The 25980-nt window shown below is 45.5% G+C and overlaps 1 protein-coding gene across 4 annotated transcripts in view; it reads right to left on the minus strand.

The window, feature by feature from the left end:
- Nucleotides 1–8650: 8650 nt before the first annotated feature.
- The window catches only part of RNF122 (ring finger protein 122), a 34464-nt gene continuing 17134 nt past the window's right edge, over nt 8651–25980 (minus strand). For 2 of the 4 annotated variants that reach the window (XM_029603881.1, XM_029603879.1), the window contains exons 2-6: nt 20306–20462; nt 17327–17372; nt 16038–16079; nt 11490–11572; nt 8651–10790 (exon numbers count right to left, since the gene is read on the minus strand). In XM_029603881.1, the coding sequence (XP_029459741.1) occupies nt 10676–10790; nt 11490–11572; nt 16038–16079; nt 17327–17372; nt 20306–20415 (396 nt within the window). In that variant the 5' untranslated portion in view covers nt 20416–20462 and the 3' untranslated portion in view covers nt 8651–10675. Of the gene's footprint in view, nt 10791–11489; nt 11573–16037; nt 16080–17326; nt 17373–20305; nt 20463–20627; nt 21804–25457; nt 25738–25980 lie in introns of those variants that run through there. The other 2 variants (XM_029603878.1, XM_029603882.1) reach the window with 2 other exon arrangements.

Genomic DNA, 25980 nt, shown 5'->3' on the forward strand with positions numbered 1-25980 from the left:
CTGAATGAAAGGAGATTATTCTCTTTGAAAGAATGTTAGTTTGTTAAGATGAAGTTTTAGCTTATATCTATGCAAGTCAACAACGATGAAAAATATATGGTATTTTCCAAAGCGAAGTACTAGATAAATTGCAATTCAGGTACTATGTTTACTTCCTGCACAAAAGTACTTACCTCAAGTATGTTTGTAGCATTGGAGGGTAAAGTGGTGTGCTCAATGTATTAGTGTAATTTAAAGCTTGATTTTAAAAGTCATGTATGTACATGGATGTACTGATTTTATAACATGCGCATATGTGCGGGTGGGTGGCCTCTCCTGTGCGCGTGGGGGGGGGGGGGGGGGGGATTTAAAAAAAATATGCGCAGCGACACGATTATGGTTTTCCCAGTTCCTATGGCCCAGATTTCATAACATGTGTGCGGGCATAGATTTGTTCGCGCAACCCGGCGCGCATGTTATAAAATCCAGGGTCGGCGCGTGCAGGGGGGTGCACAATTGTGCAACCTGCATGTGCCGAGCTGAGCAGCCTGCCTCCGTTCCCTCGGAGGGAACTTTCCTTCCCCCCCCTCCCCCGCACCTTCCCCTAACTAACCCGCCCCTCAGCCCTAGCTAAACCCCCACCTGACCTTTATTGAGGCAGGCGTAACTTGCGCACGCCGGCTCTCCATCCCCCGGCCCTGCCCCCGGAAAGCCCATTTTTTCAAGCCCCGGGACTTACGCGTGTCCCGGGGCTTGTGTACAGGGGGAGGCAGGGGTATGTTTTCGGGGGTTGTGCGCGTATCTTATGCGCGCAACCCTTTGAAAATCTACCCCATCCCCCTAACTACCCTTCCTACCTTTTCCCCTCTCCTCTCCTCCCTGATCCCTAACCCCTGCCTAGCTAAAATGTTTTTGTTTTAATACTTACTGCTCCTTTGGAGCAGAAGTAACATCTGCATGCCGGCTGGCTGCCAGTGCGTGCTTCCCTGGGGCAGGCTCTAATGGCCACTGTCCCAGTCAGTTCCCTCCCTGCCCAGACCCCACCCCCTCCCCGCCCCTTTTGCATGATCCAGCACTTCTGCACGTACTGGGAAACACGCACATGGCTGGGCCGTTTCTAAAATGCGCTCAGCGCATGCACAGCCCAGTCACACGCGTAGCTTCTGGAGTTTACGCACGCAGGCTTTTAAAAATTCTGGCGTTAATGCATTTCTTGACTAGCTTTCTGGAATTAATACCCCCTTCCTCAGATCAAAACAATAAGCTAGTTAGAGGAAGGTAATCTTACCTTCTCAAGAAATGTATTTAGCCCAATAAAAAGGCATCATCTTATATATTTTTTGGTTTGCTGGCTTTTCTTCTCCATACGTTAAGTGGACACTACTTATAGAAGACAACAAAACTCCAGTTGCATATATCTAATCCAGCATATTCCACCTGGTGGAAAGTGCACAGGGTAAAGAAAACGCTAGGCCTGAAAAATGAAATCCTAGCATGTACTTTAGTGTCCTTGCCCTAACCCTAGCCCCAGTGCTATCTCTTATCCCCATTTGGGAAGGGGGGTGCAGAGTTTTCAAAGGATATTTTTCCCACAGGTAAACACCCACTTACTAAGTAGTGAAAAAATATTTCACCTTTTATTTGGTAATATAATGAATTTTATAGGACTTGCCCCACAGTTTGATTCCTGACTCAGGTCTTCTGCTCATTTGGTGATCTGGGGTGGGGGAGACCTGGTCATCATGCAAGGTCAAGACCCCGGAGCTGGATGTTTCGGAGGACTGTCACCACCATGACTGGATAAAGTAAGTCAGGAGAGGATCTGAAGTAGCAGAAAAATCTGAGGCTGTTGTGCTGTCACCTATCACCAAGACCCAGCTGCAGCAGATGGCAGCGCTACAGTGTAGCACATGCTGTGGACTCCCAGACACACACTTGCAAAGTTATGTACACATCAGAAAAATTAGAAGGAATATGGATTGTAACTAGACATTGAGGGCTCCTCCTCCACACAGTGCATCTGATAAAGCATATTCTTGTCCTGAAAAGCTCATGGCTCAATAAATCTATTAGTCTGTAAGGTGCAACCAGCCTCTGTGTTCCTTTTGCTACTACAGACTAGCACAGCTGTCCCTTCCTAAGAATAATATTTGTTTCTGTGGTTATTTTGGAATATAATTTATTGAAATTGAATTCACGCTTGGGTTAGCCTTTATGTAATGAGACATAGAAGTGTGAGTAACAAAAAATTATACTGCACTCCATATTGAGAGACAGAAGATCATCAAGTACCAAGAAATGCAACCAGACCAGGAAAAATGGCAGAAAGATACAGAAATAGTCCCAATTGTCTTGGGAACCACCAGCCTGATGAAAAAGAACTGCCTGTGAGCTCCAGAAAGCTCTTTGGCACGGTGCAAGTATTAAGAAAAGCACTCACAGATAATGTGAGAAAGTGAAATGGTACGCAACATTCTGGCTCTAGAGCTGGGGTAGGATCCCTGGGTGGGAATTTTTCTGGTGCCCCAAGAAAGGTTGCCAGCTGGGCTCCCCCCAAAATAACATGGCCAGTGGCCTCCCCAGGTCCTACAACCCCCCTCCCTCACTGTCCCCCAAAACTATGTTGCTGGAGATCCTCAAGCCCCTTCCTGAAAAGGTACTGGGGCTTGTAATAATACAGAAAAGAAAATTTGGGGGACTCTCAGTTTGTTCAGACTGCCTTTCTAAAACCGAGACTTGTGAAGAAGTTACATCCATTTTTGGATAAGGGATTTTTTTTTAGATCTTTGGTCAAATTTATTGTGCTATTGCACTTGGACCATTGCAATTCTCTGTTCATGGACCTTCTTCAGCAGCTCGTATGTAGACCACAGCAGCTTCAAAACGCCATACTGGGTCAGACCAAGGATCCATCAAAGCCAACATCCTGTTTCCAACAGTGGCCAATCCAGGCTACAAATACCTGGCAAGTATCCAAAAACTAAGTCTATCCCATGCTACTGATGGTAGTAATAGCAGTGGCTATTTTCTAAGTCAACTTGATTAATAGCAGGTAATGGACTTCTCCTCCAAGAACTTATCCAATCCTTTTTTAAACACAGCTATACTAACTGCACTAACCACTAGAAATGTGAATCGTGTGATCGATCGTCTTAATGATTGATTTCGGCTGGGGGGGTTGGGAATCGGATCGTCGCGGTTTTGTTTTTTTAAATATCGTGTAAATCGGGGGAGGGCGGGAAAACCGGCACACTAAAACATCCCTAAAACCCACCCCAACCCTTTAAAATAAATCCCCCACCCTCCCGAACCCCCCCAAAATGTCTTAAATTACCTGGGGTCCAGTGGGGGGGTCCCGTTGTGATCTTCCACTCTCGGGCCACGGGTGCGTTGATAGAAATGGCGCCGGCGCTACCTTTGCCCTGTCATATGACAGGGCAAAGGTAGCGCTGGCGCCATATGGCCATATTGCCGTACGGCCGGCGCCATTTTGCAAAATGGCGCCGGTCATACGGCAACACGATTCGAGTGCAGGAGGTCGTTACCGGACCCCCGCTGGACCCCCAGGGACTTTTGGCCAGCTTGGGGGGCCTCCTGACCCCCACAAGACTTGCCAAAAGTCCAGCGGGGGTCTGGGAACAACCTCCTGCACTCGAATCGTGTTGCCGTACGGCCGGCGCCATTTTGCAATATGGCCATATGGCCGGCGCCATTTTGCAAAATGGCGCTGGCCGTATGGCAACACGATTCGAGTGCAGGAGGTCGTTCCTGGACCCCCGCTGACTTTTGGCAAGTCTTGTGGGGGTCAGGAGGCCCCCCAAGCTGGCCAAAAGTCCCTGGGGGTCCAGCGGGGGTCCGGGAGCGATCTTCTACGCTCGTGACGTCGGGGACAGGAACCAAAATGGCGCCGGCGCTACCTTTGCCCTGTCATAAAACACTCGTGGCCCGAGAGTGGAAGATCACAACGGGACCCCCCCCCCCCACTGGACCCCAGGTAATTTAAGACATTTTGGGGGGGTTCGGGAGGGTGGGGGATTTATTTTAAAGGGTCGGGGTGGGTTTTAGGGATGTTTTAGTGTGCCGGTTTTTCCGCCCTCCCCCTTCCCCCGATTTACGATTTTTGACGATAAATCAGGGGAATTCCTATTAAATATCGCCGCTAACTATTTTTGACGATTTAAAATATATCGGACGATATTTTAAATCGTCAAAAAACAATTCACATCCCTACTAACCACATCCTCTGGCAACAAATTCCAGAGTTTAATTGTGCATTGAGTGAAAAAGAACTTTCTCCGATTAGTTTTAAATGTGCCACATGCTAACTTCAAGGAGTGCCCCCTAGTCTTTCTACTATCCGAAAGAGTAAATGACTGATTCACAGTAACTTGTTCTAGACCTCTTATGATTTTAAACACCTCTATCATATCCCCCCTCAGCCATCTCTTCTCCAGGCTGAAAAGTCTTTAGTCTTTCCTCGTAGGGGAGCTGTTCTATCCCCTTTAACATTTTGGTCGTCCTTCTCTGTACCTTCTCCATCACAACTATACCTTTTTTGAGAATTGTACACAGTATTCAAGGTGCGGTCTCACCATGGAGCGATACAGAGGCATTATGACATTTTCCGTTTTATTCACCATTCCCTTCCTAATAATTGCTAACATTCTATTTGCTTTTTTGACTGCCGCAGCACACTGAGCCGACGATTTCAATGTATTATCCACTATGATGCCTAGATCTCTTTTCTGGGTGGTAGCTCCTAATATGGAACTTAACATCATGTAACTATAGCATGGGTTATGTTTCCCTATATGCAATACCTTGCACTTATCCACATTAAATTTCATCTGCCATTTGGATGCCCAATTTTCCAGTCTCACAAGGACTTCCTGCAATTTATCACAATCTGCTTGTGATTTAACTATGCTGAATAATTTTGTATCATCTGCAAATTTGATTACCTCACTCATTGTATTCCTTTCCAGATCATTTATAAATATATTGAAAAGTACAGGTCCCAGTACAGATCCCTGAGGCATTCCACTGCCCACCTCCCTCCATGGAGAAAATTGTCCATTTAATCCTACTCTCTGTTTAGAACATAAGAACATAAGAAATTGCCATGCTGGGTCAGACCAAATGTCCATCAAGCCCAGCATCCTGTTTTCAACAGAGGCCAAACCAGGCCACAAGAACCTGGCAAGTAGCCAAACACCAAGAAAATTCCATGCTACTGATGCCATTAGTAGCAGAGGCCATTCCCTAAGTCAGCTTGATTAATAGCAGTTAATGGACTTCTCCTCCAAGAACTTATCCAATCCTTTTTTAAATCCAGCTACACTAACTGTACTAACCACATTCTCTGGCAACAAATTCCAGAGCTTAATTGTGCATTGAGTGAAAAATATTTTTCGCCAATTAGTCTTAAATGTCCTACTTGCTAACTTCATAGAGTGCCCCCTAGTCCTTCTATTATTCGAAAGTGTAAATAACTGATTCACATCTTCTCATTCAAGACCTCTCATGATTTTAAAGCCCTGTATCAGATCCCCTCTCAGACATCTCCAGCTTTTCCTCATAGGGGAGCTGTTCCATTCCCTTTATCATTTTGGTTGCCCTTCTCTGTACCTTCTCCATCGCTGTTTCCTGTCTTTTGTAACCCATGAAAGGACAACACCACCTATCCCATGACTTTTTACTTTTCCTAGAAGCCTCTCATGAGGAATTTTGTCAAATGCCTTCTGAAAATCCAAATTCACTACATTTACTGGTTCACCTTTATCCACTTGTTTATTAAGCAGATTTGTGAGGCAAGACTTGCCCTGGGTAAAGCCATGCTGACTTTGTTCCATTAAACCATGTCTTTCTATATGTTCTGTGATTTTGATCTTTAGAACACTTTCCACTATTTTTCCTGGCACTGAAGGCAGGATAACTGGTCTGTAGTTTCCCGGATCGCCCCTGGAGCCCTTTTTAAATATTGGAATTACATTGGCCACCCTCCAGACTTCAGGTACAATGGATGATTTTAATGATAGGTTACAAATTTTTACTAATAGGTCTGAAATTTCATTTTTTAGTTCCTTCAGAACTCTGGGGTGTATACCATCCGATCCAGGTGATTTACTACTCTTCAGTTTGTCAATCAGGCCTACCACATCTTCTAGGTTTACTGTGATTTGTGATTTGGTTCAGTCCATGAAAATCTTCTTCGGAACAGGTATCTCCCCAACATCCTCTTCAGTAAACACCGAAGCAAAGAAATCGTTTAATCTTTCCTTATCTTCTCTAAGTGCCCCTTTAACTCCTCAATCATCTAACGGTCCAACTGACTCCCTCACAGGTTTTCTGCTTTGGATATATTTTAAAACATTTTTTACTGTGAGTTTTTGCCTCTACGGCCAACTTTTCAAATTCTCTCTTAGTCTGTCTTATCAATGTCTTACATTTAACTTGCCAACGTTTATGCATTATCCTATTTTCTTCTGTTGGATCCTTCTTCCAATTTTTGAATGAAGATCTTTTGGCTAAAATAGCCTCTTTCACCTCACCTTTTAACCATGCTGGTAATTGATTTGCCTTCCTTCCACCTTTCTTAATATGTGGAATACATCTTTGGCTGTTCTAGATGAATGGTGGCTTCTCCACTGCTTAAGGCTTTGCTTGGCTTCCTATTGAGCAGAGCGTCTGGTTTAAGATTCTGTACCTGGTATTTGGCTCCTTGAGGGGTGAGGTCCAAGTTATTTAAGGCAAAAGCTGAAGTGGTATTCTCCAGCATGCCATTTGCATTATAGGCAGTCAGCTTTGTTACTTCTATTGTCTTTCAAAGAAGTAGCTAGAGTGGGGATGAAAAACAGATATGTTTTCAGCGATTGGCCCTCATTTATTGTCAGAGATGTCAAGGCAGGAGTCCAAATTGTTACTTTCAGAAAACATCTTAAGACTTATTTTTCCAGCTTATTAAAATGTCTAGAATAGCTTAAATGTTCTGGTTTAACTGAGTTATGGTGTTAACATTTTATTTTGTTATTTTATGTTGGTTTTTATCTTTTTGTGTTATTTTTGATGTATATGTTTATTATGTTTTAGTGTACATGACAACCTTTTGAAGGAAGGGGAGGCAGTACAGAAATAAATGAGTGAAATGAAACATAACCCAGCTTAGGAGCGAGGTTCATTCCTGTCATGGGATGTACAAAACAACTTAATAAATCTCCATAAAACCAACAATTTCCCAATGCAGGTATTGCAAACCAAAACATTCAAAAGCACACTGGCATTCATTTTAATCTTGTTGATCTTTTTTATCTGCCAGTATTAAAATACTGCACTGCTCGGCATCAAAAATAAAATATGAAATTCTCCTGAGAAGAGCCCTCTGGAGAGGTTGCATATGTGCAAATGCCCAAGGGACCAAAACAACCTTCTTTAAGCTGCCATCATAGGGAGGGAAAGTCCTTTCAAAATGCAATTTTGCAAATTTTATTCAACTCTGCTTCTTCCCAAGTGTTATACAGTAATGTCCACAGCTTCACTATTGTAATATGGTATTCAGCACTAGTTTCGTGTTTGTAGATCCAACATACTATGTTTAGTAGCTCTATAGTCTTGGCAGATTAAAAAAAAGCTTAAAATGAATACCATGTGCTTTTTTTTAAATTTTTTGGTTTGATGTGCAAAGCAAACCCACATGGAGACACTGAAAGGTCACTGAAAAAATATGCATCAGCACCAGCTGAACTGCGTTTATAGCCAAGAGCAAGCAACCACATTCTGGTCTGCTGTAAAACCTGAGAGGCGGCAACTTGCAGACTGAGCCATTTATTGACTCCTGAGGACAAGATAAAGTGCACTCTTCTCCTTGCAAGCTTAGGCCTTGATAAACCGGTCAGCTGGTGAGCTGCCGCCTGTTTCTTTAGGGCTCTTGCTGCCGCAGACTGACATGGCTGCTGTCCCTCTGGAAGTTTTTGTTCTGACTGTTATTTTCCTGCATAAGTAAGGAGGCTCACAGCATAATGTTTTCATTAGATTGGAATGCGAGTACAAATCTGAAAGAAACAGGAGGCTCATAGCATGGCTTTTCTAATTTCTTAAAATGAGTTTGGTGGGTAATGCCGCTGCTTTACAAGCAGCCAGCACCACAGAGACCTGATTCTTTTGCTGGACAAGCCACAAAGAAACCAGATGTGTGTGACCCCCTGTCCCACCCCCTCAAATTTCTCTTCCCATCCCCTCCCAAAAGCAACCATCAGCCATAACCTTCACCTGACCTCCATGCCCAGGTGACTCTCTGACATCAGAAGAGCAGATCCAATAAACATCAAGAGCCCCAAAGCAAGCCAATCGGGGCTGTGCATTCCTTTGCATGGCAGATATTCTATTTTCTGAGGACTAACAGGAGACCCGCCCACAGGGCTTGAGGACAGTTGTGCACACCGTAGGCTGGGAAAACGATTATCGTTCAGGCTGGAGGTGTATCGGTCTGTGAATGGATGAGTCCTTCTCCCCACCCACCACTACTACCACCTCATGTCCAGAACATGCTGTTCTCGCTCCTGTTGACCCCATGCCCTTCCATTTTACAAAATCAGCTCGAAAACTGAAATTCAACCCAAGCTGCCCAATCAGAAAGTGTGGAGAAATTGCACTGCGTGGACATTTGGGATGAGAATGTTTTTAAATTATTCTTTTTTTATTTTTACATAAAAATGTAGAGCAGCCCATGGGGCACTGCCTGGTATACAAAGCGCTAGAAACCCATGAAATTATATACAAAACCATTCCTATTTACAATGGCCTGAAATCCTGTCCAGCTGTTCTCAAGATTCCTAGAAATGGGAGAAGGGCCTGGCACAGCTGAAGTCCTAGAGCATCTTCTCAGATAAAAAAAAAGAAAAAGCTTTCATTTGCATTCCTTTTCTTTATTCATACTGTTTTAACAGATAAGAGTAGGTATGGGAGCTTGGAAACCGGGCTCTTCCAAACAAGTAGCAGGATGTCAAAAATCAGATGGCCAAAGTTGAGCTATCAAGGAGGCCACACATATAGGTATCAAGATGTAGAAAGCTTTCTGCCTCAGTTTGACTGGTCAGCCCTTAGAAAGGGTAGGGTCACACAGGTCACAAGCTTTGGAAGGATTTGTGCCAGTCTGCTGGAAATGCATCAGAGACAAGGACAGTAAAACTTGTGGCGGGGGTGGCTGGAGCAGAGATGCTCTGTGGGTTCATGGTTTCTCCAGGCTGGATTCCAGCCTAAAATTCACAGGAATCACTCTTCTATAAGAACATCTGCTACTAGGAGAGGGAGATCATGCTGGTGCAAACACCAAAAAGTGTCAAAATCTATTAGAACACATTTTATAAATGACCACTGGGATAAAACACTGGCTGACCTGCAGCTTCAGAATTTGGAGCTTGGCCATCAAGGGTCAAATAGGTCAATGCCAGAATTAATACAAAATCAGTTTACTGGCTGGTGTGCCTATAGTCCCATCAGGCTACATCTCTAACTGCGCCTCTAATATCCTGATTACTGGGTGCAAGAGAACCAGTCTCTAGAAAATGCTGTGCCCAAAGCATGTGAGTGCACATCTGAAAGGGAACACAGTACGATCCAGCAGCATACTGCAGAATGCAGGAGTTGAAAACACTGCAGCAAATGCAGAATATATGGTGGATGGGAGGCAGAGCAGGGCAGGCTTCGGGAGTGTCCAAATACTTACAAGCTGCAGGACCTGCTGAAGGCTCACTTGCTACCCAACTACACATATCTAATCAATCAATCAACTCTCAATAAATCAGAAGGAGCCAGGGCTGGAGAAGGAGATGAATGGAATGAAATCCCTCACCCCGCAAACCAGACACTTTACCTGCTCTTCCCATCCGGTGGCTGCACCTATGTTCCTGACATAGGACAGCTGCAGATCGGTATCCAGTTTGGATGAAAGATGCTAGAAGTGTAAACTGAAATGTTGATATTAAATGTTACGCTAATAGTCTGCATTCCTGAGTATCATTAGAAGGAAGGGCAGAGCGAGGCAGGAGAGCTCCTTCCTCCCCTCCTGCAGCTAGGCAGAGGAGGAGGCAGATTTAGGGCACAGCAACGTATTCAAGGTGTTTTTTTTCATGACTGCAATGTAATTTCTTAGAATCAGTCTTTGTGCGGCTCCTGAGCTAGCGCTCTAAGGTGAGTCCTGGCAACAGGACTGAGAGAGTTCATAGGTAAATGATAAAATGAAAGGCCAGCGACAGAATTTGTCCCAGCATGGAATTTAGGATAGAGGCATTCTCCCTGCTTAGTGGATTTCAGCTGTGTTTCACCCAAGGCTGCTTTGCTTGTTTAGGTTTCTGTCCATTCAGGGGGTGCAGTGCCCTGACTGTAATGTTGACTGAATCTGCGTGAGAGGCAGCAGAAAGATTTCCTGGTGACCTCTGGCCTCCTCCCAATCCAGCAGATGGCCTTTCACTAGTCCATTGCTCTGGCTTCTTCCTGCGGCAACAGTGCTGCGTGATGGGATCACTGGCAGGTCTCCGCTTAGGGGAGGAGGGATGTGAAGGAATAACCCCCCACCAGAGTTCTCCCTGCCACTGCATAAGCCCTTCTGTCCCAGGAGTTTCCCATCCAGGGGTGGAGAGGGGACAGCGAGCCTCCCTTAATGACGGTGAGATTTTTGTGTTCTGGCTTGCCAGGAGTCTCGTCACACCAGCTCGTCTAGCAAAGTGCCAACCCCCTGACGTTGCTCTGCAGGACCCACAAAGTGTTTGTTGCACATGGGACAGACACAGCGCACCTCCAGCCACTTCACTAGACACCTGCAGGGGGTGAGAGGGAAGAAAGGTTTATGCATCCAGCCTAGCATGCAGTAACAGAGCCAACGTGTTCTCTCCTTATATCTGCCTCTGCTGCAGCGGGTCTGCGACTCTGTGTCTACATTAGTGGCACTCACAGACCTTCACTCCTGACTAAACCCGCCCTGTCATTCTTTCTGTCTCACTCATCTGTGATCCCAGGTGAGCAGCAGCCTCAGAGTCAGAACATAAGGCTTGCCCATTCTGGGTCAGACCAAGGGTCCATCAAGCTCAGTATCCTGTCTCCAACAAGTACCTAGCAGGATCCCAAGGGGTAGATAAGATTCCAGATCACCAAAGCTTGAATAGTAAACAGCCAAGCTGAGTACACGCTGCCTGCTGCAGCCCCATCCCACCATGGACACTGACAAAGATCTGGGTGGCGCTGTGAGGCAGAACTTTCTTATAGGAACTAAACTGAAATAATGTGTTGGAATGTCCTAGATCAGCAGGTCATGACCCCACGTCAGTACTTTCTGCCCACGGCGGTCAGTTCCCAGATCCAGAGAACTACAGTCGTGACACACACGATGCACACTTTGTACACTATATATTCTGCACCATCTTCCATCTACTCCTTCTGCGCTTTGGCTAGCTGCTGGTTCCAGGCGGGAAAGAGACTGAGCTGTAATCCCATAAACACCAGCACCCTAGCATACTCACTTCCTATGGAAGGCATGCTGGCACGGCAACACCCCTAGCTCATCCTTCACCTTGAAGTCTTCCAGACACACTGCACAGGTCTGCTGTAGGAAGAGAAGGCAGGAAGAGTGAGAGGGGATAAACTGTGCACCCTCCCCCAGCCCATTGGTAAGGACCTCCTATTCCTGACTCTGTCAGGTGCATCTCACGAGCACCTGGCACCTCTCTGTGCCCGCACTATGGCAGCACTTGCCTAGGTAACATCGGTGAACTGCACTGCCGACCCTCAAAAGGCAAAGACTGTCAGATCACCAAAGTCAACGGTGGCTTGGCTACAAGCGGGAGAGCCCACAGCCCCCAGGCTGCCGCGGGATTTCTGCCGTTTAGAAGATACTGCAAACACTATTCTAATTAAGCCATACGCTTGTACAGCGTCTCTTACCGTATAAAGTCATTCCGTGAAGGGTTCCAAAGGCTATACGTATCCCCAAAAGCAGGACACCTAGGTTTCCACCATAAAGTCAAGGGAAAGGTTCACACTTACAGCTGCAGCGACACAGACATTTCTGATGCTCCTTGTGACCTCGGACAAGTCACTTTACTCTCCACTGCCTCAGGTAGAAACTTAGGGGGGGGGGGGTCTGTTTACTAAGCTGCAGCCTTTTCCCTTGGAAGAAGGAAATACGGCAGGGTTGCCTAAGCCGCAGGGCTCATTACTGCAGCTAGGATACCCCATGCTATTTTCCCCGGCGGTAAAAAACTGTAAATTAGTTGCCCCTCAAATTCTGCACAAGGGTGACCCCCACAGCCCCATTCTAAAGTGTAAAAAACACTGGGGAGGGGAATCTTGGGAGCCCCCCTCCCACTGATAGAAGGTGGCCCCCATGCAATAAAGCTAGACTGAGGGTAAATGGTTCCGTTTCTCAATCCTTCTCCTTGTATTGTGGCAGCAGACAGGGCTGTCCTCTCTGCCCTTTACTATATATTTACTGACAGTGCAACAGCTTGCACTTAAAATTAAGGATAGTCCGGGGCTTAAAACTGGGATCTTCTGAAGTCCGTACCTGTCTGTTTGCAGATGATATGCTACTGTTTTTGGGCAACTCGCAAACGTCTTTAGTGCAAGGGTTAGACTTGTTTAAGTTTTTGGTGCATTGGCCGGCCTAAAGATACATTTTCACAAATCCAAGGCTATTGCTATTAATGAATCTCTTTGGCTTAGCTGGCAAGGGGAATTTCCCTCTGAGTTGGGCTCCAAACCAAATTAAATTCTTAAGGGATCAAGGTTCCTCGGGACAAATCTTTGCTGTACCAGCTTAATTTTACATTTTTTACTTAATGAAATACATTTGCAGTTGCAAGCCTGGACCGAATTACCACTTTCATTATTGGGTAGATGTGCCTTGCATAAAATGGTACTATTTCCAAAACCGTTATGTAGAATGCAAATGGTTTCCTGTTGGCTATCAAATAAAGATCTCGCATATCTGAAGTCCATGATAGTACACTTTTTGTGGAGGGGGAAGAGAGCTCGGGTTGGTTATGTAAAATTACTGCGTCCTAAACATTTGGGTGGTCTTAATCTTCCAGATGTGAGATTCTATAATGCAGCCTGTCAGCTTTGTTTGGATTACATCAAAATATCATTTTTGAACTCCCAATCTGGTGGCTGCTACGGTGGCCCCGTTATCTCTTTTGGCATGGATTCATGTGTCTGATGACATGCTACCACGAATATTGAAGCAATGTTTTTTTTAAGCCAGTTCAATTGGCCAGGGGGTATCTATGTAAATACTGAAGAGAACCAGATGGAATATCAGAATTTCAACCTTTAATGGGAAATTCTCAGCCTCCCCCTGGTAATTCTGGAGGAATATTTAAAAAATGGTACATAAAAGGTATAATAAACATATACTCCCTTTACAGCTTTAAAGAGCAAAGTATTTATTCTTTCGAACAAATTTGTGATAAATATTATTTGCCTGATACACAGTTTTATGCATATTCCAAGCACGTTATATACAGAAATTACAAAGAGATTTTCCCAGATTGTTCTCTTCAGGTTCTTTGGTGGAGTCATTGTCTTATTTTGGGAAAGAAAGGGAACAAGCTGTCTTGGTGGTATAAACCGTGTTTGTTCAATTTGACGTCTTCTTCACTGGCTGATCTCTCCTCCTGGTGGTCACAAGCTACTGGCCTGCATGTGTCTGATAAGGACATAGAGTTTTGCTTTCAACAAAGCACTAAAATATCAGTAGATGCTAAATTATCAAGAGTTATTTTTTAAACTCCTCCATCACGGTTATATAGATAATGTTAAGGCATTTACATTTGGAATTTCTTCCTTGCATCTCTGACCTAGATGCAATTTTGAATGTGGTTCACTATTACACAAATTCCTTTCTGCCATAAAATCTTTTCCTTTCGGGACAATATTTTTTTCTTTAATTCACAGAATTACTGGGACTAGGCCCTCATTTCATGATCAATTTATTTTTATGGGTTCATCTTTATTCTCCTTGCCAGTATCAAAAGGATATTTGACATTTATTTTTGTAGCTATGCTGGTAGCTTTTTTTCTGTATTTTAAAATTTTGGATTCATCCAGAACTGCCTACTATCTGGTTATGGATGCACCTTATGGCAGACTGGATGCTTATAGAGAGGTTAGATGTGTTATTTATGCATCACTCTTTACCCAAAGATTATAAGCAAGTTTGGTTATCTTTTTATGATTTATTATCTGATACAACTAAGTATCACTTAAAATTGATGGGATTTGCTGCTCATAGGTAATCAGATATTGTATAACTTTGTGTCTTTTATGACAATGATTTTTTTTTCCTTTCTGATGAGGTGGTGTGTGGGATGTGTGCGTGCCCTGTCTTCTATGTGAACGCTTGTGTTCTTATACGTATACTTGTCAAAATTGCTATTGTTCATGAATCTGGGTATACTCTATTTTGCCAGAAACACAGATGCTGGAATTTGTACCGTTACTGTTGTTTGCTGTCACTTAGTCCTATGTGTATGGGGATCTTTGTCCTATTTTGTACCATGACAACAAAAATAAAAGAAAAAATAAAAGTTTATAAACACGTGCTGCACGCCCCTCCCAACTCTGCCCCTTTGTCCAAATCCCTCCCACACCTCCAGACCCTTTCCCCTTTCTAGTCATACCTGTTAAATCCTGGTGGACTAGTGGAGCCCGGAGTGCTCCCTGAAAAAAAATGGTACTGGCCAGCCAGTTTTATACTTACGCCCTAGGATAAAACAGGCTGGCCGGTGCCAGGTCTGGAGCCCACGGGGTGTGCTGAGGCCCACTCAGCCCCCAGGAATAATAGGTATGGGTGGGGGGTGGGGGACAGACGCTTGGGGGGAATTTGTACAAAGGGACAGGATTGCGAAGAGAGGGGAGAGGCTTGTGCTGCATCGTTAGAATTTATTTATTTTATTGCATTGGGGTCACCTCTAATGACAACAAGGGGGGGTGTCTTACAAGACCCCCTGGGGGTTTTTTTGTTGCTATATATTTTTTTTTTTTTACACTGCCCCAGGAGCACTGGGAAAATGAAAGACAACTCCAGACTTTTAGCTAACTTTCATAAAAATAACGTGGCTTGTGATTTTTCAGGCAAGCCACATTATTTCATTAGCATGAAAGTGCCTAGTAATGAGCTGCTTTGCATGCATTTGCATGCTTATTTCCATTTTGGCATTACTGAGGGGAAAATAAAGCACAGTATTTAAAATAACACTCAATATCACTATCACAAGGCATTTACCATGCAGTATACGCCTAACACAACTTGGTAAACGACCCAAGGAAAATATATCTGGCATCTAAAAGTAACTCATCCTGAGCTACCAATGAAAAGGTGTGAGCTAAATACACAATCAATCACTAACAGATTTATAGGTGGTAGGTAGGTTCTCAGAGTGAGCAGTTATGCTGCCCTTTCCCAGCCCACTAATCGGGCCAATACAGTAAAGTCTGCAGGCGAGTAGGCAATTCAGTATTTAAATTAGGTCTGGTGGTAGATCCGGGTAAATTGAGCGTCCGGTTTTCGGCCCGACAGCCACAGGCCGAATTCAAATTTTTTTTATTTTTTTTACTTTTTTTTACTCTTTGGGACCTCCAACTTAATATCGCCATGATATTAAGTTGGAGGGTGCACAAAAAAGCAGTTTTTACTGCTTTTCTGTGCACTTTCCTGGTGCCGGAAGAAATTAGCGCCGACCTTTGGGTTGGCATTAATTTCTGAAAGTAAAATGTGCGGCTTCGCTGCACATTTTACTTTCTGTATCCCGTGCGCATACCTAATAGGGCCATCAACATGCATTTGCATGTTGAGGGCGCTATTAGGTGCCGCAGGTTGGACGTGCGTTTTCCTCCTCTTACTGAATAAGGGGTAAGGGAAAACGCGCGTCCAATAGCAGGCTAACAGTGCGCTCCATTGGAATGCACTGTACTGTATCGGCCTGATAGTTAGAAAAGGAGACCACATCTAAGCTTTCTTTCTTTCTTTCTTCCTGTAAAAGTGGGTTATGAATGTAAAGTTTACTTACTCCATGCAAGTTTAGTTTCCTGGCATCACCTTTCAACACCACCTGAGGAAAGAGAAAACAATTCAAAAAGAACATATCCAAGGCAGAAATGGGTAGGTTATGATGTCTTTGCATTTATAATCCTTGAATGCTGCAGAGATAGACTGAGGTGCATGCAGGTCTCAGTACTGGAATGGCAAGGAGAGGGAGGGGCTGCAGGGCGAAACTGAGGTTTATTGGCAGGCTTGTGTGGGGGGGGCTCAGGACTGGAACAGCAGGAAGTGCTGCAGGGCAAGAGTGAGGTGCACTGGCAGAGCTGTGGGAGAGGGGTGCTGTGGGACAGGAGTGAGGCACCTGGAAAACCATCTACAGACGAGGCTCCAGAGTCTCTTCATTGACTCCCCCCCTCTCATATTTATTCGTAAACTTTGATATTCCACCTTTTCCAAACTAGTCTTAAAATAGATTACAATCAGATTTACAGTTAAAATCCTACTGCAACTGTGCAATAGGTTACAATCAGCATAGGGAATCATGAAGGAGGGGCATATAAAGTAAGATTAGAGGTATAAGGGGTGACAGAATGATCAGTTAGGGCAGCAGGAATAGTAGCGGAAGAAAGAAACCTTGTGTAGGTGTACAGGGAGGGAAGGAGCTCAGTGCAATGGAGGAGAGAGTCAATACATAAGAGGATGATGATACGGTCTCATGATCCAGGACCAGCAGTCAAGGGATAAAGGTGGTTTTCTCTACTTTGTTCACAGTCTGCACAGGAATAAACGTTAATGAATAAAATATATAGAGCAAGCGATACCTTTATATTGGATTAACCTAATGTGTTTCTTGACCAGCTTTCAAGAGCTAATACTCTCTTCTACAGGTCAAAATTCAAATGAGCAAAAGATGACATTACCAGGAAACATAAAAGGGTGACTGTCATAAGTGAACTCATCAAGAAATTCATTAAGTTACTCTAATAAAAAAGATATCACCTTTTATTATTGGATATATATTTTATTTAGATTTTTAGATTCCGCTTTTTGCACTTTTTTCAGCACTTCAAAGCAGATTACATTCAGGTACTGTAAGTATATATTTCTTGTTTCATTGATTAATATTTCTTTATGTGCATTCAAGTCGATTAACACAGCAACCAGACTACTGTGTCCCAGTTTTACAGATGGAATTTAGAGGAAGGCCTGGTTAAGTAACCAGATCTCGGCTTTTTTCCTAAAGGGGAGGTAAGAAGTCTCCAGGTATAAAGATAGAGAAATCTGCCAGTTCTTCAGGAAAACAGAGCCCAGTTTTACCTCTTTATATCCAAATCTTTCGCTTTGTGCTTGGTGCCGCAGTTTGCTAGGGAAGGAAGATAAAAGGAAAAACATTTGAAAAAGACATCACAGAAAATACACTTGGATTCCAGCAAATCAGGGCACTGGCTTAGGTGAACACACACACACACACACACACAGATGCACACACACACATACATACAGATGCGCACACACACACACACAGACGCAGACTCACACACACAGACGCAGACACACACACACAGATGCAGACACACACACAGATGCAGACTCACACACAGATTCAGACTCACACACACACACACATACATACAGATGCGCACACAGACGCAGACTCACACACACAGTCGCAGACACACACACAGATGCAGACACACACACACACACAGATGTAGACTCACACACACATACATACAGATGCGCACACTCACACACACAGACGCACACACACACACATGCAGACGCGCACACACACACACACACACACACACAGAGTCTTCCCTCCTCCCCCCCCCCCCCCCGCTTTTATCACCTCTACAAGGTCTGCTCCTATTCTATCATTTCACCCAGCAGGTGTTGGCAAGGGGTAGAAAGAGTGCCCAGGCCCTGTGACGGTGTCACAGAGAGCGGGGCTGGTAGTGATCCAGTCCCCATTGCTCAGCAGAAAGCAGAGCAGCAAACACTTTTGAAATGAGCGCTTCACAGAGTGCCAAATTCCCTCCAGACTAGAATTACTTCAAGGAATCCCTTCTCTTGATCTCGTTTCCTCATACGAATAATTTAGTGACAGAGAGAGGGGGTCCCTCCAGGGAGGGGGTCCTGGAGGGACCTTCTGCATGGTTTGAACCTTTGGTGGGAGAGGGAGGTAGATTTGATTAGGTCAACTTGTTGCAAAATATGCACAGACCAGGCTGCCAGTTTTGAAGACAAAGAGTCACTTTAAAGTAAGCAGGTACATGTGGCCCACATCCCTGGCCCCTCCTGCTAGTGCGAGCAGCTGATCAGGGGCATAAGAGTACCTTCACACTGGAAAATGTAAATATGCACCCCCGCTCTTTGCTTTCCTATTCTAACACCCCCTGCCGGGCACAGCACAGAAGCCCCCCCCCCCTTCCACACACACACACACACACACACACACACACGTTTAGCTTTCAGCCAGGCCTATTTATCTGGCTCAGGATGGGGAGGAACTCTTCCTATGAGGACTGGAGGGGGTGGGAGGTATTCTTTAGCTGCTCTGCACAGCAGCTAAAGGAATGATTAACTGGGAAGAGGATTCTCAGAGCTTCTGCAAATTTTAAAGGGCAAAGCAGTCTTCCGCAGGTACCCCCACCACTCTCACAGTACTCAGCCCTTTCCATTAAAACCCCCTCCTCTTCTTCTTTTTCACATTGTTCAGTGGCGCTGGGGAGCACACAGCACTGATGAGCTCCATTCATTCCTCCTACTCTTCCTCTCACTCAGTAAATGATAATTTAGAAGTTCTCCCTTTCCCCGGGTATTCATGATTCAACGGGGGGGGGGGGGGAACAGGGGGGCTGTTCCAAACCCTCCTTCTTGAAAAAGAAAGTAGAGAAGAGACAGGGTGGCTCCCGCGAGGAGGGGGGAAGCAGGCGGCCGTCTCCGGTGCGCCTGTGAAGCGTACGCCCGATATCCCAGATTCACTGCCCTGGCCAACGCTCCCAGCAGGACTTGGAGGAGGGCAGATAACATCTGGGAGATATGGCTCCAATTGTTTTGATTCGGAAATAGTTTTGAGTTGTAGGAAATGCCCCCCTCCCCCTCCCCCACTAGTGCCACTTGGCTCTGACCTTGGAGAGGAGGATGTGAGATCATCATGGCCATTTGTTCCTAGCATCCCCGTTACGTCTGTGTGTCTGTGCGTGCATGTGTGTGTTAAGACACTGCTGTAAGGGTGCACACGCTGGGCCTCAGTCTGCGGTGCACGCACGTGCATTTGTGCATCCCACGTACGTTTTGCTACCTTTTAAAGGACCAACTAAAACAGACACTGTAGGACGTGGGCTTAGGAGACCGATTTGCAGGTATAAAAGTGGCCCTGGTGTGGTAATTAAACGCAGGGCCCCCATTCGGTTCCCATTTTAGAACAGGAGACGCTGCCCATGCAAGTCAACCCAACCCGGCTTTCAAAAAATAAAAACTGGAAATATATTGAAAACTTTTCAAAAAGGGGAAGGGAAACCACTTAATAAGGCCCAGATTTCTCGGACTGTGGACCCCCCCCTCCCACCCACCCACCTGTTAGTGTCACCTTCCCTCTTTTTTTTTTTCTTCCTTCACAGGTCCTGCTGCTTTGAACAGCCTCTGTGTCCATGGCTGATACGCATGTGTGGGACTGTGTCTGTGTCTGTGTTTCTCTCTCTTTCGCTCCGTGTCCTGTGCATCTATGCCTGCCTGTGTCGCCCTCTCTGTGTCTGGGTGTCCAAGTCCTTGTGTGCCTGTCCGTGAATGTGGGTGTCTCCCTTTCCTTTTGTGCATACAGACCCCAGCCTGCTCCTGCTCTCCAAGGAGAGAACCTGTCTGCTGCTCTTGCAGAGATCCTGATCCATAAAACCCATCCTGGAGAGCAAGGCCTGGTAGGAAAAGAATGCCTCTGCCGGCAGATGTGATGAACAAAAAAAAAACAAAAAACCCGGTTCAGAGCAACATCTGGAGGAAACTACTGATGTCACCGCTCACCTCGTTCTGGGGAAACTAAAGTTTTAGTAGTCTATAAATAGTTTTGGCAAGCCCAGAAGCAGGAACTGTTTTGTGGGGGTTTTATTTTTTTTTGGTAATTAAAATTTTATTGACTGCCTACTCAAAACAGTTACACACTCATGAGAAGACTGACATCAGCTACAGAATATGCCCAAACTCCAAAGCAACCCGCCTCCTCCCCCATGATGAATCCAGGAGTCATCCAGCTCTCCTCATGCATCGGAGCTGAAGGGCTCCGCGGTGCCCACCTACCTGATGAAGTAGCAGCAGAAGATCAGACTGAGGACAAACACAAAAATGCCGGTGCCGAATATGACCATGTAGATATTCAGGGGAAGGTCCTGGAAGGTGATTGGAGGCATCGTACACGATTTATTGGTATAAATGAGCCCCAAACCACAGAAGCATCCTGCAAGAAGGAGAAAAAAAAACCACACACACTGTAAAAACAGGGGAACCAGAAGAGACGACGGATCACGGCCTCTTTGTTTAGTCTGAAGCTCGTGATTTGCTCGACCCCCCCCCCCCCCCTCCTCAACCTCGTCAGTTTTCATCCTGCCTGTCTGGGCTTCACCTCAGTCTGAACCGGCCCCAATGGGCTACGGCACCGTGCACCTTCATTCACAGCCACCCAGACATGGCAGCAGCAATCCTCAGTCGGGGGGTGCCCTCCAGAAACGGCACACGACCTCTTCTGACAACTCTCCTCAGGGCGATCTAGGGAGCAGGGCAGAAACCCCTCATGTACTAAAATTTTTAAAATAAATCTTGAAGAAAAACAAAAATCATCATCAGAAAAAACAAAAAGAAACTAATGACAATTCAAGTGCAAAAAGAAACCTAAAAGATGACTTCAGAGTTAAACAATCGACCAACAGCTAACCATTCTAAACCTAAAGACACTGCAATCTGAATTCAAACTATTAACTGACATGAACTCATTCATCTCTCTCCATACACTGACAGTGAGTAACTCTGTCCCATTTCCCAGCCACCACCGCCTCCTATTTAAATATTACACACACCAAATTCCAGCTTGTTCAGTCATAAGAACACCTTGTTTCCAGTTTCTGATAATCATCTTTACTGCTAATGACACAAGGATGTCCAGTAATCGTTTCTTTGGTTTTGATATATGCTGTATGCCAATGGAGGGCTAAATAGCAATGTCAACAGCAACATTGGCACATGGCTGTATAAAACACATGCTCTACACTTTGCATGAGCTCTTGGAGCTGCACATTTATAGCTGCTTCTTTCAACTGCATTTCCTTCTAATTTCAGATTGCAATCGGACCTAAAAATAGAGCCATGACTATTCCTCCAGCCATGCTTCCTCGGAGCCTTAACCCACAAGCGCTGCCCTCTCCAACAAGAAAAACTGGAAGCGGGTGGAGGGAGGAGTGAATCAGTGCAGGGCAACCCCTAACCCCCTGGATGCTCTGCTGGGTTTCTGTCACTGCAGAAGAGGACAATAAATAGATTCATTCAGAGAAGATGTTGTGTGTTACTGCTATTTCACGACTTCCCTATTGCAGGCTTTGCTGCCCAATTGTGAATTGTATTGGTCTTACTAAGGACATTTATTTTAAAAGATCCTGGAAGTAACTTTTGCAACTGGGAAGCAGAAATCTGGATAAAGTTTTCACATATACAGTCAAAAGCACTGTAAAAAGCTGCAAAACCACTAGACCTATTGCCCAAGAAAGCAAACAGCTGTGTTTAATAATGGCAATTACACCATGGAGTCAGGGACAGAGTTAGGATTTTGTGCTCCCTAGGCACGTTTGCTGCTTTCACCCTCCCACCTCCTGTCAGGGTAGCAGAGGACTCTTCTCTGCTGAAGGGAGGCAGCCAACCTAGCCAGCCTCCTGCCCCTAAATGCTAACTATCCTGGGCACAGGCATAATGGGTGCTGTGAGGGAGTACACAGAAACTCGCGCAGGACGCCTTAAAGGACTGCCACAGCTATCTGTACTGGTCCTCCTTAAGTCCCAACCCAGCAAGGGATTCTAGGCTAGGGTGGATCACTGCAGAGCAGGGAATTAAGAAACCAGGGTCCAGAGGGTTGGGAGAGGCCCCGGGGAGCAAAGAGGCAGCCTTCCTATGAGAGGACACATTTCCATCATGTGGAGGAGTAGCCTAGTGCAGCGCTTCCGCAACTGGTGTGTCGCGACACACTAGTGTGTCGCCAAACACCGGCAGGTGTGTCGCATCTCCCAGTGTCCCACTACCGCGTTCTACTTTCCTTCTTTTTTCCAGCCCCTGCGGGCCAATTGGAAGCCTCCTTTCTTCCTACCGCCATTGCCCAATGGAAAGCCTCCTTTATTCTGCCTGCCCCCGCGCAGGCCAATCGGAAGCCTCCTCCCTTCTACCTACCAGTGGGAGTAGAAAGAAGGGAGAAAGCCTTTGATTGGCCGGTGAGGCAGGTATCAGAATGCCCGGGGGTGGGGTGGGAGGAATACAAGTGTTGAACTCCGATGAAGCAAGGCTGCCACGGGACCGTGGCGGCAAAGAAGAAACCCAACCCCGTCGAAGCAAGGCCGCCATGGGAGCCCATTCCCATGGTGGCAAAGAGGAAACCCGACCCCGACCAAGCAAGGCCACCACAGCCCGTGGTGGCGAAGAGGAAACCCAATCCCGACCAAGCAAAGCCGCCACAGGCTGTGGCGGTGAAGAGGAAACCCGACCGAGGCCACCACGGGAGCCCATTCCCGTGGTGGCAAAAAAAGAAGGCCCGCTGGAGTAAAGCCGCGGTGGAACTGGAGCCCATCCCTACAGTGAAGGAAGAAGAAGTTTTTGGTGAGAGCTGGTGTGTCTGTGTGTGAATGAGTGCCTGGCTGAGAGCTGGTGTGAATGGGTGCCAGGGTGAGAGCTTGTGTGTGTGGGTGTGAATGGAAGCCTGGGTGAGAGCTTGTGTGTGTGGGTGTGAATGGAAGCCTGGGTGAGAGCTTGTGGGTGTGGGTGCCAGGATGAGAGCTTGTGTCTGTGGGTGTGAATGGATGCATGGGTGTCAGCTTGTGTCTGTGGGTGTCAATGAATGCATCGGTGAGAGCTGGTGTGAATGGTGCGAGAGCATTTGTGTGTGATTGAGAGTTTGTATATAAGAGACCATGAGTATGATTGAGAGAGAGATTGGTCAGGGAGGTGATGTGTTTCTGTGTGAGAAAGAGAGACTGGTCAGGAAGATGACTGGTGTGAGAGAGAGAGACCGAGTCTGGTCGTGGGGTCTAATTGTGTGTGTGTGTATGTGTGTGTGTGTGTGTGTGTGAGAGAGAGAGTGACTCACACACACTCACACACCCAAGGGAAAGAGGAAGAGGACTGTGAGGACAGAGCTTCGGCAGTCCTTGCTGCTTCTAGTGAGTGCTATTGGCCTGGAAGGGAAAGGAGTAGGAGAATTGCTGGAGAGGGTAAGTAAAGGTGGCTTTTTACATTTATTTTTCTTGATTGACTGCCATTTTAATTATAGGGTATTATGCGATGTCTGCTGTTTTGAAATATTTTATTGATATCTGGACATGTTTTCATAATTTTTATGAGTTTTTAATTGTTGGCCTTTGGCTTATTCTGTTTTCCCAATAGGAAATGTAAGAACATAAGAAAATGCCATACTGGGTCAGACCAAGGGTCCATCAAGCCCAGCATCCTGTTTCCAACAGTGGCCAATCCAGGCCATAAGAACCTGGCAAGTACCCAAAAACTAAGTCTATTCCATGTAACCATTGCTAATGGCAGTGGCTATTCTCTAAGTGAACTTAATAGCAGGTAATGGACTTCTCCTCCAAGAACTTATTAGTGTTTAGGGCCTGGTTTAATAGCTGTATTTCTTAGAAAGGGTTGTTACTGTTTGAGTGTGTCCATAATACAGGTGTAACTTTGTGCGGGTTAGTTTGTGTGCATTATTGCAGATCCTGGGTCTGTGTTAGGTGCTGTATTTCTCTTTCCATTTCTCCAGGTCTGCACTGCATGCAGAGTGGCTTTTTTTGGTTTTCCATTCCAGTTTCTGTCTCCATATTTATAATTTGTGGTTTTCCTGTACTTGGTGAAGGGTGTGTGACTGAGGTGAGGTATTTTACTAGCATGTAGGCCTTTGTATCCATCTTATTTGTTGTGTTTTCTCAATAGGATATGCATTAGTGGTAAATTACTGTCTTTTCATAAGGAAGGCTATTGTGCCTGATAGTAAAGGGAGTTAGTGTTGCTGTTACTGAAATGACACCAGAACCAGAACATATTTTTTCTATGGTGAGTTGTACGGGGAATGTCCTAGTTCAGTTTTGCAGTCATTGCTGGGGGTTGGGGGGGTTCCTGTGGTTGCAGAGTACATGTTTACATTTAACCCCTTGACGGTCACATGTTCAGTGTGTCACGCATGTGAGAACCATCTGTCAGGTGTGTCCTGGCCAAGAAAAGGTTGAGAACCACTGGCCTAGTGGTTACAGCAGTGGGCTAGGAGCCAGGAAAACCAGGGTTCAGATCACTTTACCCTCCATAGCCTCAGGCACAAAACTAGATTATAAACCCTGTGTGGGGACAGGGAAGTACCTAAATGTCACCCACTTTGAAGTGCTGAAAAGCAACATATAAATAAATATCAGAACAGCCCTGTGAGCTGCATCTGTGTTTCTGTTTTGCTTTCACTGTAAATAAAGTGCAGGTAAGAAACAGCCAGCCTGCCCTTCTTTGTTTCCCAAGCCGCTACCAACCCAAGATACCACAGGTGCCTACTGATAAATCCAGGGCTGCACAGAGTATTAGGAAGGTTGATTGTGCATCACGCAAGGTCTTTTCCTAGATGATCTCAAGAGCCAGGCATGTCTAATCATAAGTCCGGTAAAGCTAGAAATAGGGCACTATCTAAAATCTTTACATTTGTAAACAGCATGGGTCTCCCTATTGAGGGGAAAAAGCTTTGCTATAAACCCCAACTCAATTGCTACCCAGTACCAACCACACATGCCAGAAGGTCTTTCCGCTAGGATGCACTGTCATTTTAAAAGCAACATGAATACGGCGGCCAAATATCTGCTACATCGTTTTCTGTGTTTTACATCCACAATGACACAGAAAAGAAAGATAAGAAATTGCCATGCTGGGTCAGACCAAGGGTCCATCAAGCCCTGCATCCTGTTTCCAACAGTGGCCAATCCAGGCCATAAGAACCTGGCAAGTACCCAAAAACAGTATGTAGATCCCATGCTACTGATCTTTCTTCTGTTCTTTCTCCTAGAAACATGATAGCAGAAAAAAAAAGACCATACAGCCTATCTAATCTGCCCACACTCAGTCTGCCTAGGAAGGTGGCTGGGACCCAAGACAGAATTCCCAGGCCTCCAGGATTTGGGAGAATTCTTAGGGTCCCGGAAGGTGAACTGGTGAGAGGAGAGAGTTAGTGCCGTACTTCTTGTTTGCGTTGAAGGACCACCTGACGTGTTGTAATCAGCGGAGTTACATTCTGGTGTCACAGTAAGGACTGCCAGGAGTGCGAGCCTGCTGCAGAGTTGCTGCTTACGAAAGCATCGGCAGGAGTTCATCTGTAACTCTTTGGGAGGATTGCCCAGCAGAGATGTGCGTTCATTTGAAACGAATAGGAAAAAACGGGACACATGAGTAGTCCAGCAAAACAGTGTGGTGTGGTGCTTCTGGGAGGTACCAAAGGACATGCCACAAGCCTAAGGATCCTAAAAAAAAAAAAAAAAAAGTCTCTTTTCTCCATGCCAGTAAAAATCCCCGGGAGCATGGACCACAATTTGGCCCCTGCTCCCCCCCCCCCCCACTAAAAAAAAAGCTCCTGCCATAGACAAGAGGTTAGGGCAAGAGTTAAAGTAGTCATAATGTAAAAGAAAAAGCACACACACACGTAAAACTATAGCGCATGCTAAAATGAAGTGAACCACTGAAATGATATTGGCGGGAAAACAAAA

This window comes from Rhinatrema bivittatum, chromosome 5 (genome assembly GCF_901001135.1).
Source record: "Rhinatrema bivittatum chromosome 5, aRhiBiv1.1, whole genome shotgun sequence".
NCBI lineage: Eukaryota > Metazoa > Chordata > Amphibia > Gymnophiona > Rhinatrematidae > Rhinatrema > Rhinatrema bivittatum.